This window comes from Colossoma macropomum, unplaced genomic scaffold, assembly GCF_904425465.1.
Source record: "Colossoma macropomum unplaced genomic scaffold, Colossoma_macropomum, whole genome shotgun sequence".
NCBI lineage: Eukaryota > Metazoa > Chordata > Actinopteri > Characiformes > Serrasalmidae > Colossoma > Colossoma macropomum.
The window spans coordinates 23,495,174-23,511,663 of NW_023494789.1; the positions used below are offsets into that span (position 1 = coordinate 23,495,174).

General features: G+C 42.5%; 1 protein-coding gene across 1 annotated transcript in view; it reads right to left on the minus strand.

The window, feature by feature from the left end:
* Positions 1 to 643: 643 nt before the first annotated feature.
* Positions 644 to 16,490, minus strand: part of ntn1a (netrin 1a) — a 92,073-nt gene continuing 76,226 nt past the window's right edge. Inside the window, exons 3-6 of the mRNA XM_036570606.1 lie at positions 13,409 to 13,558; positions 11,018 to 11,071; positions 5,479 to 5,553; positions 644 to 2,033 (exon numbers count right to left, since the gene is read on the minus strand). Coding sequence (XP_036426499.1) covers positions 1,705 to 2,033; positions 5,479 to 5,553; positions 11,018 to 11,071; positions 13,409 to 13,558 — 608 coding nt within the window. The 3' untranslated portion in view covers positions 644 to 1,704. The remainder of the gene's footprint in view (positions 2,034 to 5,478; positions 5,554 to 11,017; positions 11,072 to 13,408; positions 13,559 to 16,490) is intronic.

A 16,490-nucleotide genomic window follows, 5' to 3' on the forward strand; every position in this document is an offset into this window, starting at 1 on the left:
TGTGGGATATTTTTGCCTTTTCTCATAATTTTAAATGCTAAAACTACTGATAATCTGTTTGTTTTCAGGCTGGGCTGAGAAAACATACAATTCAATACAATTATTTTAATTCAATATTAGATAGGGTTCAATAGTTTTGGTAGTCAAACAGCCTGTATAACACTGAAGCTAACTAACTGAAAATGTTGCTCACCTACAACCTAAAATATTTCTAAAATATAAACCGTATAAAATCTCCACAGATACACTGAGCATTAAACAAAGCTCTACAGAGCTGCACACTGTAAAAAAAAATGGCTCATCAGATCAACTTAAAAAAATTACTTCATGTGATAAGAAGTAAATTAGCTATTCAACCTAAGAAAAATACTTTGAATGAGCGATTCTTTCAATCAATGTACTTGATTCTTTCAATCAATGTAAGAGTTGAATAAAACTAGTTCAATTGCTTGTTACTACTTAAAGTAATTTTTAGGTTGATCTACTGATCCATTTTTTACAGTGCAGTGTGACCTGATCAAAAAGTACAAAAAGAAAGGAGTGTGTTTCAAATTAAAATTAAAACGTTTTAACTTAGTATAAAAAATCTTGTAAATTGAACTTTATCACAATGAAATTCTAACTCAAGCTACAATACTTTTTCTTGTGTTGCTGGTCATTCTGAACGCTCAGAGCAGTCTGAGTAAACCCCAGATATTGTTGAATGTTTTTTTTTTGTTTGTTTGTTTTTTTTTTTTGGGAAATGACCATCCAGTAAACACATTCAAATCACTATGTTGTGTTTTGTGTCACACAGCAGCACCAGTTTTCAGATTTTCTGGAATTAGCAGTAAGATAAAGAAAACATGCATTTTATACTGTACATTTTTTACACTGTTGTCCACATTTGAAGTGAATGATGGTGATGTGGAATCATGTTTGGCAACCCTTACATTCAGGTCTTTTGTCAAATTATGCATAATTTTACCATTTCCTTAAATCCTGAATCTTTTTGTTTTTTAAAGACTTTGTGTGTGTGTGTGTGTGTGTGTGTGTGTGTGTGTTTATGTGTGTGTGTGTTTAAAATGCTAACATAAAAAGGAACCAAGTTTTGGACAGATATTCAGAGACTGAAACGCTGAAAACAAAAACTGTATGTGAAAGTCTGGAAAAAATTAGTCTGATCATTCATTTTTCTTTTCCAAAATAAATCCCAAATATCATGCGCAAACGTGGTTGATGTTTGTAATACAGAACAGGCTTACAAGTGAATGACGAGAAAAATGCCATTGCATTTTTTTCCTCCAAGTCTTGTTTGGCAATCTGTAAATTGTGTTTCTGAATGTGTTGACGTTCTTATTTTCAATCTAACCCCACACACTCACACACACACACATATATGTATATATATGTATATATATGAATACGTATATATGTATGAATATGTGTGAATGAATATGAACTTGGTGCAAACTTGGCAAATCCACGAAAACAAATCTTGAAGGAAATGAATAACAAAAAAAAAAACTGCAAGGTGAGCTCCTTCACAACAGTTCCTGTTTATAGAAACCATTCTCTTCATCCCTCTGCTCAAAGCTCAAAGCGGCGGCGGTCAGTCCCTCTTCTCCCTCTCCTTTCCCTCATCCCCCCGCTCCCTCTTTTTTTCCATGGCTCCTCTGTTTCTGTGTCCAGTTCTGGATGGTAATCTGTTTGACCCTCTCCGCCCTACGCCTTCTTGCATTTGCCTTTCTTCTCGCGCTGCTGGAACTTCCGCAGTCGTCGGGCCCAAGTGTCCCTCCACTGAATGACCAGACTGCCCTTATCCGCGACCACCCCGCCCTGGCCGGGGGACTCCTCGTCGTTGCCCAGCAGAAGGTATTTCTTGCCGGTTTTGATCTTGGGACATTTGCAGGCTACGTCTTTAGCCCTCACCCACAGCAGCTGGTCGCCCCGGCGAATTCGGCTCTCGCCCTGCTTGTAGACGGAGATGATGTTGACTGTGAATTTCCACCACTCTCCAGCCTTGTCGGACTTCAGGATGTGGACCTGGACGGCTGTGAGATCAAACAGACAAGGACAAAACATTCTGAGAGCGGTTTAATCTCAAAGGCAGAACAAATATTTGCTCTTCATCCTACATGCTAAGTTCACACTCACGACTTTCACTGTACCAAGCTGTGGCATGCTTGTTTAGTTTAACTTCCAAACATGCTGAAAAGTTTGCCTCTATAATTACATCATCTGTGTCTTTTCATTTAACCCTTTCGTTTGTGTGGATTTACACCACCGCTCAAAAGTTTGGGGTCTCTTGTCATAATAATAACTGTTATTCAATAATAACTCATACTGTCAGCTACTTTATCAGTTCATTCTCAGTTCTGTACAGATTTATCACTTATCATGAAATCACTTCCAGTTTCGTTTATCATCCAAAACATCTTCATTTTTACAGCTTCTGAACTCTGTAACCTTCTAAGAAATTAGTTTCATTATAGAATAATTTTATTCATGCAAAATTGGTTTAATATGAATGAAATTATTTTGACCAGTAGTGTATATGTAAACAGAGTAATGCGGCAGAGAATTTTGAGAACTGAAACTGCTTAGATGTGCATGCCGCTCTGCTTCCCACTATTATGTGGCTTTAGGTTTTCGTGCAAAGTAAAAAAATAAATGTAAATTTATTTTTAGATAGATTTCGTCCTAAATTTCCAAAATTTAAGTTTAAATTTACAGCTTTAAATTGATATAATATACTTAAAATGTCTTATGCAGTCGGCAGTGTTTGCAGTTGTTTTTACACTCTTTAAAAAAGATGGTTCTTAAAGGGTTCTTTAGTAAAGGAAATGGTTCTGTTTAGAACCAGGACTTCCATAAAGACCCATTTGATGCTTAAAAGGTTCTTTGCATGGAGAAATCATTCTCTTGTTTTAAAAAAAATGTTTCTATATAGCACCAGAATGGTTCTGCTATTCTTACGATGTCAAGCTGGTAACAACAGAAGAACCCTTTTGGGTGCTATACAAACAATTTTTATATAACACATTCTCCATCAATCTAAAGAACTATTTAAGCATCCAAATGATGCCTTTACTAAAGAACCCTTGAAGAACCATCTGTTTTAAGTGTGCAGAATGTCCAGAAAAAGAACTGACCAGCCAAATGAACCAGAGTAGTGGTGAGAGAACATTCTAGATTCTCCCAGCCATCAAACTCAGTTATGGAACATCAACCAGACGTTTGTTTGTTGGTGTTTGTGTTTGCCTAGTCTCCGTGCTCAGGCGTTAAGAGATGAGATGGGAGTGTTCAATTTTAAGGAATGGCTGGTGTTATGGAGGATGTGTTAGTCATAAAGGATACATACAACAAAGGAAGGTGTGTCATCAGGCAGGATGACTGTTCTCCTCTGGACATAGCAGTGTTTTTTTTCACTGGGGCCTCAGAGAGGCATTATTCATTCTGTAGCTCCTCAAACGCTCTCTACAGCTAACTGCCCTCATCAAAGGCCGATCCCGGGTCCAGCAGACACACGTTTTTATTCCTCTTTATCAATTTCACTTGTGTTGATACAGTTGAGCAAACTTTGTGAGATTTAGGGTCTTTCCTCACAAAAGGCCAGACAGAAAATGGGGCAATTAGAGACACCATGAACCCACAGCTAAAACTTTACAGTATAGTTGATCAAACTGAATACATTCATGTGTCACTTTGTTAGGGTTTTCTCGGACGCCATTTGTCAGTGCGGCGGTAATCTCGACTGCACTGCGGTGTTAATTGAGATGGCGCAGCTGTGGCCCAGCTTGCTCTGGTGCCCCTAAGCAAACATGCTAACCGCTAGCCACTAGCACCCCTTCACTGCATCTATCCTAATCATCGCCGACACCTCCCACCGCTCAAGCTTTTGGTAGGAAAGAACAGCATGCCATTATAACTGTTTTGGTTTGGTATTGATCTCACTGGCTAGACGGCATTTTGGGCCATTTGCACTGTACTATCATTATAATATTTTATTTATATTCCTACTTACGCACACACATCCACAGGATGAAACTGTGTGTATTGCAGGAAAATATTGGGGTGTAAAATTGATCTAAATTGATTTTAATGTGGTGTGTTGTGACCAAACACCAAGACAGGCACATTAAATTTTGTATTATACAGTGAATTTATGGCTTGATTCTGACTCTGAGAATTTATGGCTTGATTCTGACTCTGAGAGGGACCTCAGCCAATTCCCTCCTGTATTTCAATGCCCGGCGCAGTCGCGTCCCCCGTGCTGTTAGCACACAAAGCCCCCCTGATGAAGCAGGAGCTGAGGGAAAGTGGATTAGGTTTAATGTTTAGAAAAAGGGGGGCTCGTTCGGGATCATCCACAGTAGGGTAGTGGGGAAAAGAGCCAACAATTCTTATTTGAGAGGCACTGTATGCTGACCCTGCGGGGGCCATATTAAAAGAGTAAATGGGCTGAAGGTAATGTATTCCCCCTGCAGTCCAGCTTCTAGAGAGATGAGGAGGAACCCATGCAGAGATGAACCTGTAGGAGGGTGGTAGACCTGCTGCTCTTCGCCTGATGGGGTCCCCTTTACTGTAGGCAAGGCACGTGCCAGGCCTGCAGGAAAACTCATCTTCTACCCTGCCTGCCTGTCGATGGGACACTGCTAGTATTCTCCTCCCTGAGGTTTTTTGTCCATTTGGGTTCAGTGTAGTTGCCTGGTACTATGGCACTAGGCCCCTGCCACTTTTTTATTAGGAATTTCATTTTTCTTTGGTCTCAGAACATGACATCAGGGTACTAAATAAAATGGTAATAATGCCAGAGTAAAAAGACTTACCAAGTTAGGTTACATTACTAGCTGTGACTTACCAGGACCTTTATGGATATTGGCAGAACTGCCTCTTGTCTGAGTCATTTTATATGTCATTTCTCTTTTTTGTACCTTAGGTGTGTCTATGGCGACCATACAAATAAGATGAATCAAGCTGTAAGAGTGGCCTGGTTGTCATTAAAGCTGCTAAGCTCTTTAAGTTCCTCTGTGTCTTGCTTGACTGATGAAACAGCCTCACCTCGGAGGGAGAGAGGGGCTTGCACATCTGCTCCATTCAGAGACAAGAGAATGCCTGCTGGCCTCAGGAATGCTGCTGTGGGACCAGCTCCTCCCTTAATGAGGATCTACCCAAGCACTTTGCTCCCCTCTGTCCGTCACACTGCCTTGACTTGATCCGCTTTGGGCTTAAATACCTGCTGGGCTGTCCGTCAGCGCCACAGCCTCCCCTAAGCCCTGCACTGATGGCCTTTCCTCCTGTTTGATCCTTTGACTTTCTTCTTGAAAGCCCTGAGTAAGCCATCACTACAATGGAGCGAGGCAAGGCTGAGGGTGCCCTGGGGAACCGAAGGCTTCGGGGCTTCGGCTTCAGAGGAGGAATATAGATGTAGCAGAGGGCACGGGTTTTAGCCGCCCGCATTTTGTGTGTCCGTGTTGTGCCAACTTTATAACTTACCGTAATCTTTCTTACAGTACTTCTTCATGTTGATCTTCAGCTTTCCTTTAGATGCCTTGCAGTAGGAGTCGCAGTCTGTATTTGAGAGAGAGAGAGAGAGAGGGAAAGAGAATAGGCGAATTAAAATGCATTCTGCCAAAGAAAGAAAGAAAAGAGAAGACAGAGTGTGACAAAAAGAGAGACACTTCTCCAAACAGCTCGTCTATCTTGGGAGCCCATGCTTCACGCTGCACCCATCTGCCCCCTTCAGTTGTGCGGCTCTAATAGAGGCTTGTGGGCCATTGAGCAGAGAGAGCCCTCAGTCCTTTAGAAAAGCAACAGACAAAAGGTCCTGCTCTTTCTGCTCTCTGGATGTCTGGACCCTCCCTTGCTCTGATGGGAGACCTCTGGGGCCAAGAGCATTCAAGCCACCCAGTGCTTTTTTTAGCGCCATGCTAATTTCTCGCCCCCCCCCTCCGCTGTCAAAGTACCACCATGGGACTGAGGAAGGCCTATGGGTCGACCCCCTCCCGTCTCCACCTTGTCAACTCAACCCTTGCGTCTGTTCGACCCTATGCCCCCCCCCCACCCCACCCCACCCCCCCCGACCCCCCGACCCCAGGGGCATTTCAACCTTTGGCATTTATTGGTTCAGCACCCAGGGAGGTGGCAATGTGGGCTGGGGGTCGATGCAGCACAATGGGAGGTCAGGGGGAAAATTAGCGGCCTGTGAAGTGTTAAGAAAAAGGCCTTTTGGTGTCCAAAAATAAATACCTCACAAAGGAGCTGAAGACAAATAGATATGTGGCATTTTACCAGGGTGTTTTCTTTCAGGTCCTGCAAGCTCCCTCTCAAGTCTAACCAAGAAGCTAGCAAGGCCCTCAGAAACCCACCGAAAGATACTTGAGAATTTTTATCAAAATAAAGATTAAAGCACTTTTACTGATCACTCTCGTTGTGTCAGAGACACAAGTGCCTGTTGATGAGCTTTGTGTGTCAAAAGCCCCACAGAATCAAATCAAAGAACCACTATTTACAACATTAGAAACAAGTGCAATTTAAATCAGACATTTTGCTGCATTCCCTCCACCCCACACATTGACATCGTCTCTCTTTTAGTAGATGGATGAAGGGTTGGTGGGGGCGGCACTCTTCGGTAAGGGGTTGGGGGTCCTTTCAGCTCGCCTGCATATGAACAAACTTCATTGTTTTTTGGCGACCCTCACTCCATGCCTGCTTTTCACTTTCTTTTAGAGACCCTTTTCTCCCCATTTGAAAGAAGTTGCCCAGACAACGGCGCCATGAGAAAAAAATGCTGGAGAAAAGGAGTAGTTCCACTGCAGGGCTCGTGGTTGGGGCAAGGGGGGGTGTTGCTGAGGACTGAGGAAGATCCAAAGGGGGGGGCAGGGTGTCCCACAAACCCCGAATCAGCACGGACATGAATACAGTACATTAGAAATGGCAACGAAACGACAAACTAAATGAAATTGAAGAGTCCATATAGTGGCAGCCTCATTTCCATGTAAATGGAGGTTATCGAGAGCAGGTTTTGTTTTCCCTTAACCCTGTTTAATGGCATCATGATACTTTCCTTTGATAGCCCACATTTCTCACTAGCAAGTCCGCGGGGATGTGAAGAGCACCCAGTGATTCCCATTGAAAAGCTCAGAGTCCCCCACCGGCTGGACAAATGTACCGATTGTGCCGCCTCTCGAGTAAGTGGAAGTGGGTTTAGCTCGAGCTCCTGTCACAACGCTCTCACAGAAGGAGGTGTTGCTTTAATGGATGTTTTTCTCGCCCCCTTTTCAATGAAAGGAAAAGGCTGAAGAGCTTTTTGAGACTGAGTCAGGTCCCGCTGGCAGCGGTGGAGAACAAGAGAGTAGCTGGGTGTTAGAGCATGGAGGTAAGGCTTGTTTGACATCGCGGGAATGAGAGAGCAAGGCACCAGCTACAAGCTGACTGTGGAAGACCCCTGTTGTGAGAGCCATTGGTGGACACATTCTCTGGTCTCCCTGGTCTCTAAGCAAAGCTGTGCATACTGAAACTGGGTACAGAACAACCTTTCGGTCCACTGAGCCTGTGTGATTCAGCATTTCCCCAACTATAGAAAAGCACTGACAATCTCCCCTGCAGGGCCTTTCATTGGCCAGAGACAACCAGACACTGTACTGAGCCCAAAGGAACCTCAGGCTGACCCCAGGTCTGTTTCCTTTATGCCTCCAGTACAACAGGTATTGTGTTTCAACCCCCAACACTGATCTGGGAACTGTAACAATGAGGTGTGAAAAAGCACACAGGGGGAAGGCTTTTTCTCTGCACAATGAGACTGATTGAGAAACAAATTGCTGCAAATAAAGCATGTAATTAGATTATAGCCAGAGCCCCAGACTCCTGCTGGAGTACACTCTCAATGGAGTGCTGGACCTTCTCCAAAAACTGAGCCTTGTCGTCCCTCCTCTTGCTCTTTCTCGCTCTCTTTTTCTTTTCACAGTTTGAAGAGCAGAGAAGGAAAGGGGTCTGCTGCATCCTGACAGTTTGAGAAACACAGCAGACAGCGCATGCAGTTCTGCTTCAGGGACTTTGCAGCCTTTGTTTTTGTGCAGGGCATGGAGGCACCATTCTAATGGCAGGAGAACAAGGCTGGATGATCTTCTTTACAGTACACAAAACACCTGGCTCGTCCTCAGCTGCTTTAGACGGTGAGACAAGGGTAAAGAAACCATAAATTACCCAGAAGCTTTTCGTATTCATGATGGGACCTGAGCACAATGCCATTCTGTATCTTCTTTCTCTCTTGTTGGGGAGGGCCAAGTGCCTAGTGCCGGATGTTTATGATGTAAAAAAAAATAGGTTACAAAAACAACTTAGCTAAAATTCTCAGTTGTCACTGTTTACCTTGCAGTTGCCAACAGGCACTGGCATTTGTTTCCTTTATGTTATTCTGAGAACATCTCTAGAAGACCTGAAAAACTGTGTGTGGCCTTGAACAGGGTTTGGGAGTGGCGACTCCAAGCATGATCTCGCCTTATAATATGTGTTTTGTCTAAGCTGAGCAGTCGGAAATATTCGCCATGCATTCCTCTTCAACACATGGTCCTGTGGTAAAGGCAAATTCATGTTTCTGACACTTCTTCACTGTTTGTTTACCTTTCCTCCCTTCTTCACCAACTGTTATATCTGGATTTTTTTTTCCCCAGAGAAAGTGGGTACTGAATAAAATAACGTTCTTGTCATGTTATGCCACAAGACACACACAAGACGAAATTACACACACTGCAGACTCATACTGGATTAAAACTGCTCCACAATTATAACCATCAGAATGTAAAAACTACACACGCTGCAGATTCATATTAAAATCGCTCCACAGTTATTACTGTCAGACTGTAAAAGTACAAGTACTGGACATTCATCCTGGATTAAAATAGCAGATTGTTGAATGATCACATCAATGATTAGTCCAGACACCTGTTCCACAATTTCTAAGTCACACCACTGTCTTTCTTCCTTTCTCTCTTTCTTTCTTGCTCTCTGTCTCTGAGTCACTCGCCCTCTCTTGCTGCATCGGCGGCTGTAGAGGAAGTGTAGGGTGGGTAGATGCCCTGATAAGAGCAGCACATCTGTTTGCAATCATCATGTTGGATGAGATCATGTTCTTCACTCCGTTCCGTCATGAGGTGAGCCGGGTCTGAGAGATGGGATAATGTATGCATTCTCATAGCAGGGAGCATGGGTGGTCCTGAGGGCCCTTTTTTGACGGGGCCACTCAGATATGTGTGGGTGTGCGCCTGCACCACCTTTCTCTTGGCTTGATTTGGAACGCCAGAGTTTCCGTGGACGGCTGCCCTCGACCCATATGGGTTAAACATTCTAAAGGCTGCGAGTCATGTCTGCCAAGCTCAATCAACTTTCCAGAATGCATCGCTTTCGTGAAGTAACCGGTATAACTGGACACTACTTTCCAGTCGTAAAAAATGAATCAAAGTTGTTTCGAAATTCCTTGTAAATGATGTCCATACCAGTTCTGATTCAGGCATTTGGTTGAAACCCAAGAATGTTTTTTGAAAGTCTCCAGTGAACTCCAGTGAACATGCTTGACATTTTGATACAAAATTCATGTCAAACATTTTGTACTCATTTGTGCAGTTGAGTGAGCTCAGTTGTTCATGTTTTGAAGGAAGAGCAGATGGAAAGACATTGCAGTAAATGGTGATGCCTCTCTTTGTCTGTTCATTGACTGGAATGGGTTGTAAAAGTTTTTCACAATGCTGTAGCGCTACGCTATAAAGTGGCCAGTCAAAAAAGAAAAAAGACTCCAGCCAGTGGGGAATTGAACTGAGCGAGAATGGATGAATAAAGGAAAATGAAGAGAACAAACTGAACACATGAGCTTGGAACCTAATGTATGCTATACACAGTTTGAACTCTTTTCTATTTTCAATTGCTGTGTTATGTGAGAATGTACCATCATGATTTTGTTGTACCCTGTGCAATGGCAATAAAAGAATCGAATCTAATCTTAGCTCATCTAATGTGAAGAAATGTGTAGAGGTAAAGAAGGAGGTTTGAGAGGTTTGCTCAGGGGGAAAAGAAGGATTTGGGGGGTTGCTAAAGGCAGAGAGGAAGGGGGAAGGTATGGGTATGGTTTCGGGGTGAGAGAGAGGCAGAAAGAGAGAGAGAGAGTATCCCAGCAGCTCTGCTGTCAATCTTATCTGTCAGTGAAGCATTAGAAACCCGCAACGGTCCACCAACAGCTGCAGCGATTTCTCGCACGCCAGGATTCCACCGTCCGTGAGAATGACGAACATTTCTTCAACAAAAACTTTCTTTCCGCACGGACAAAACCAAAACATGTTCATTCGCTCCAGATTCCGCAAATGTTTCTTTTTTCTCTCTTTTAAAAAAAAAACAATGTCTGATAAATAAGTAGAAGCCACTTCTGATCCGAATCTGGATTGACACAGCTGTGCAAATGTGTCTGTACGCTTGTTTTAATATGTAATGATGGAGAGAAAAATTTGGCAAACGTTGGAAGTTAATTCTGGGATTCTTTCTCCTCATTCTAAGCCTCGTGGTGTTGGACGTGCTGGGAGCGAAGGCGTGTCAAGGGAGCTAATCTAGGGAAGAAGATATTTTCCAAAAAATGTTCAGCAGTTCCTCTCCCGGATTAGCGAGGGAGAGTCAAATCCCACTTGTGGGATCATGAAATGAGAAAATAATAAAATCAACAAATCAACAGGAACAAGGCCCAGCACTGCAGCACTTCAACACCCCACTGCGAGCCACTTAGACGAATTAATTGGAGTCGGAGTTAAAGATTAAAGCGGTGAGAGCTCCAGGCCATGGCTAATTGATTCAAAATTTATGAACCATAGCGAGGCAAAGGCGAAGAAGCCTCCAAAACGGGTTTTTGCGAAGCCACATGTGGATGGCAGCGTGGTGCAAAGAGAGATGCATATTGATTTTTGGTCGATAAAATATACAGTACAGTCGACACAGCATGTTAATTTGAAGCTCCTCATTAACTGAAGTGCTGTAAAACATAAACAAATAAGCTCACCTGCTGGTTCCTCCGGGCTGCTTGCTGTGGTTGTTGGTGGCGCAACTGGAATTTCTGTTTCCAACAAAGAACACATAGTTAGCAATAATTAGATACAAAAATCAAGCTAATACATCACTGAACAAATGTAGATTAAACCTTGTGTTTTTATTAATCCTTTCATATTGACTCTTTATGATTATTCTTTTCTATTAATTGTATTTATTTTGTCCCTTCAAGAAATATTTATTAACAGTCTGTCCTTGGCGAGTGTGCTCAGTGTGTTAATGTCATACATGCGTGACTTACCAAGACTAATTTCTCATATATGTATCATATGTGACAACATAAAGTGATTCTGATTCTGGGTCATTGCCATTTTATACTGTTAAACAGTATAAAATATGCAATTAGAATGGCCCTAATATTGTTACTTGGGGAATGCCTTCATTTGCTTAAGCTGCAAAAGACTTGATTCTTTCATCCCTCCTTTCATTTGTCGATTTGTTTATATTGGAAGGAAGTAACACTTAATGAAGCCATGCATGGGGGCAGTATATTCCCAAAAGTGGAATAAATAATAACGGTGTTACGACTTTTGACTTCAGACACATTTGCACATAAATTCTCCAGAAATGCACGGGAAGTAAAGACAACGGGACAAAACAAAGGACTAAACATCAAGAGAGAAATCTGTTGTAATAAAGAAGTAGCTTTTAAAAGAGTGAGCAGGTGCTTTGTGGTGCTGGTGTGCATGCATGGGGGAGATTCAGGAAGGAAGAAAGAAAGAATCAAGTCTTCTGCCTATGGAAATCAATCATCTTCATCTTCCATCTGTGCTCAAATAAATCTCATAAAACTCGTTAAGCAATGACTCAGTAAAAAGCCTGGAGCTAAGAAAGGCCATTAGTGACCGGGTTGCCTTTGCCAATGAACAAAACTTGTGGCATTAGGGTATGGTCTTTATTATGGTACCATATTCGATTCATAAAATGTTTTAGAACAAAACTGATTAAGCAGTGGAATTCAAGCTGGGAAAGCCCATTATTCCATGCTGCATTCCTTGAACTACTTGGACTGCATTCTCCCTTTTCATTTTCTTTAAGCTGATTGGGGACATGGCATTAAGTTTCATTTTTTGTTGACACCAGCTTGTTCCTAAAATCATAGGAGGTTATGTATGGTGAAGGTAATGACTGATTCCAGTCCTCGTTCTCCAATCCAATCTGCTCCGTCCAGGGTGGATTAAATTAATTTGGACTAATATAACAAAAACAGATTACTTCGCAATTATGAGCGAAACTAAATATTCTCAATTATACCACAAGGACGTCCGTCTTTCCAAGTTTCACACATACATGCATACGACTTTCCCAGGAAAATCAAAGATATCATATTCCAGTGAGTTTATAGCTTTAATTTAGCTCTCTACGTTCCCTGCCAGGAAGGTCTCCAGAGTGACTCGTTTCTCTTAGAGCGCTCTTTCATTTCCAAGAGTTGTTTCATTGACAAAAGCACCAATTAAAAACGTTTGCTTGAAATCAAGGGTGGTTTTGGTCATCAAGCTGGCTGAATTCATTGCCGTGCCAGTTTCATTATGTTTGGAACTGCTGGAACTGATGTGACCTGGTTATTTATCTGTTGACTTATTGGCTCATATCATTAAAGACCAATACGGTCAATACAACTGTTCGTGTGTTGCTGACTTTCTCTGGCTCTAAGCTTAAGGTATTAATTAGGCGGTAAACCAGTAATCAACCCTTAATGAAGACTGGGCTCAGTCTTTTAACTCGATCCACTTGAAAATGAATCCACTATTTTATACTTTCCTGAGAACACTAGAGAAATCGCAATGTTTGAAGATACCTAAACTAATAGTTTCCAACCCTGGTCCTGGACCCCTCTGCCCTGCTCATTTTAGTGCTCTTCAACTCAAGAAAGCTGTTAATTACCTGATTACACTCTTAAAAATAACGGCGCTACAGGGTTCTTTGGAGTAATGCCATAGAAGCTCCCCATAGGAACCATTCAATCGATAGATCTGTAAGGAAATATTTATTAATGATATGTCTGAGTGTGAGGAACCTTTTTAAGGTGAACCTCCACATTATGTTCAACTCTAGGCTGAATCATATGTCCAAGCCAAGAACCATTGAGGAACACCAGGAACCGTATTACAGAAACATCCTAACTCTGACAATCCAAAAGAAGAAGAGATTCTAGATTCTTCCAGCAATAAAATAATTATTTTTGTTGTTGTTGTTGTTTGTTTGGTCGTGTGCTCTGGCCTGAATCTGAATCTGTGAATCTGCAGGACAGGGGTACGTCCAGGACCAGTTTTGGGAAGCAGTGCTCTGAGCCTATGTTTTCTGAGTGCACCATTTAATGATGGTTGAGAGGTGGTCCACGTACTTATGCAGGGGGCAATGGGCGAGCGGCTCTGCTGGTAGCCCTTAGCACAGCGGTTGCATGTGATACCGGTCACACCGTCTTTACACGGGCACTGGCCTGTAGTTTGGTTACAGGTTTTGCCCGCGGCCCCCACGGGATGGCAGTCACAGGCTGCGAGGAACAGGAGACAAGAGGTAAGAGAGACACATACGCACACATACACACAGGTATAAGCTGTAGTGAGAGTAGAGCTGGAGTCCAGTGAAGAGACCGAAGGGACAGTGAGTGGAAGCAGAACAGGACGCCGTGTCTATGTGCTCACTTTAGGGCTGCGTGGGGTGTTTCTGTGACAAGAGCATGCAAACATACAAACATTGCAACTGAACAACTTTCATTTCAGCCTCTTTCACCACAGCAAGGAGTTTCCTTGCAACTGCTTTCAGTGGAAAGTAGCTAAAACCTGCTTGATGAGTCGCTAAATGTCGTTAGATTACGTCGTCTTTGCATTCTGCCTAGTGTCAGATGGTGTCAGCTCGTTACATCTGGTTGCTTCTCTCCACCAACTGTGCCCACTTTTACTGTATTTTAACACAGCTGGATTCAAGGTGACCAGATGTCCAAGTTTTCCAGGGACAGTCCGCATTTTTGGTCGCCTGTCCCTGGCTGGAGCTGTCCCCAGCTGGAAATGTCCATGTTTTGTGAATTAAAAACACACCAGAAAGTCCTAAGAAATACCTGCAGCAGAGCAGACGGGCAGACGTCTCGCGACATGCTTGTTTTGGCCAGCAGAGGGGGCTGCTCCTGCTATCTAATGACCACATCTGCCACTTTCTCGCCTAGTTTTAGAGAACACTGCTGTGTAAAACTTGAAGCTCACAAGTGTCAAGTGAGTCCACAACATCACCACAAACGTCAAGATACGGGGTGACCCAGGGGTTAAAGCAGGGGTGGAGTTACAGGACTTGAACTGCATCAGGTGATTGTTGGGCTCTGATTTGTATAGTCATACAGTCTACTTGAATGTAGCTACCATGTGATCTACAAATACCCACTAGACTTTTTTCTGTAGCTACTGGTCTCTTTTTTTCTGCCAAAATATTTAATATGATATGAATTATGTTCTCATACAATCACTGAGTCTTTTGTGGTATCTCTGCCTCATCCCTGCCTGCACTGCTAGTGACTTTTGAGGCCCTTTTTAGTATGCCACAAATCTTGCAAGGGGAAAAGCAAGAAATTCAAATCTTTTACGGACTATTATAATTTATTTTTATGCATGCTGCCCATTTTCTTTATTGGGTGTTCCAGTTGACCAGCTTCACTCTCCCTGGTAGCTACTGTATGATTTTCTGACAGAGTTTACAAAGTTAGTTACAGAGTTAGTATCCAGTTTCATCAGTCGGCCTTCACCATAGATTATTACAGTACAGCAGTTATCATGGTCAAAATACATGAAACTAGAACTGCCCCACTTTTAATTTCATATATATAAAACATTGGAAATTTTAATTATATGTTGACTGCCGAACTGGAAATGTCTTCAGGTTCCATTTCAGAAACCTTAGTCAAATTCCCAATGAAGCTGTTCTCATTTGCATATTACATGGCTTAGACTCGTGCTTATGAGTTGGCATGCGCTTAACATCAGAAAACTTGGCGCAGAAGTCTGTCTTACAGAAGGGCTTACAGTCTTGTGCCATTGCCCACATAGCGCTTCAGCCATCCCTTGAATTTCGGGATAAACTCCCATTCTTTCTACACTTTTTGGAGTATATTTTAGTGTGTTATGCTATTTTTTAATGTGTGTGTAATGTCCAGGCTGTGTGTTCATTAATATGTCAGTAGACTGTACAGACTAAATAAATTGTATTAAAGAATATATATTGTCCTACTGCCCAGCCCTACACTCTTAAAAAAAGATGGTTCTTCACGGGTTCTTCAGTAAGGGCAATGATTCTATACAGAACCATGAGCACTCTTCGCAAGATTAAATGGGTCTTTGCATGGTGAAATGGTTCTAGACATTCTGCACACTTAAAAAAAGAAGGTTCTTTAAGGGTTATTTAGTAAAAACAAGCAACACATTCTCCATCAGTCTGAAGAATGATTTTCACCATGCAACCCTTTAAGCATGCAAATTGTTCTTTGAGTGTTCAGAATCATTGTGTTTACTAAAGAACCCTTGAAGAACCATCTTTTTTTAAGAGAGCACATGACTCCGTTTTGTTTGCCCGTCTTTGTTTTCTTAATACTTTTATACTTCCACTGTGTTGATGCATTTGCAACACAGCATCTCTGCTTCTCTACGACGTTCTGCCTGATTGTTTGTGCCGCACACACGGTCCTACTTATTCTTCTCAAATTGTATGATGTTTTATTGCCTCCTCCTGGGCTGGACATCATTTTTGTATTCTTGAGTGGATGGAGAGATTTCTAAAAAAAGAAAAATAACTGGTGGGGGGAAACGGAGGGGCTAATTTCGTAAATATCCGGACGCAGCCTAAGCCCCTCCTGTTTAACATCATCTATTGAAACATTATCAGACGATATCTGTTCTGACATCTTTCAGCAAAACTCCAGAACAAGAGATCCAAATATTGCTCCATCCCGATCAGAGCACATGTTCTGCGAAAACAGGATATTACTGCAGTAATGATCATGATTGGCTGTTTGATTTTTTTCTGCTCAGACCTTTGTGCTGATGCCAGCAGAGTGTGTCGTGTTTCCGCTCTGTTTGGGAGGTCTGCTCTCTGCCACATGCTCCACGCTCCTCTCCTCTCCTCGCGCTCTCTGCCGCCTTTGTACTGGAAACCCCTTTCAAGTTGGCTCTGGCTTTGTGCTTCCCGCAGTGGGTGGTTACATAAAAGTTATTCCGCAAATATTCAGTATTGTTTTTTTCCCCCAAAATCAAATGAGCCGGCTTTGAAACGACCCCAGGCCTGTTTTTGACTGATTAAAGAAGTAAACTGGGTCCTGCATCAGGTATTGCACCGCCCTGCGCCGCGCTTAACCCTTAGAAACAGATCATCAGCCACAGCACAATCATACTGTAATATTATATGAATCATTTCTGACTCGTAGCTCACTGAAACAAGTGGTGAAG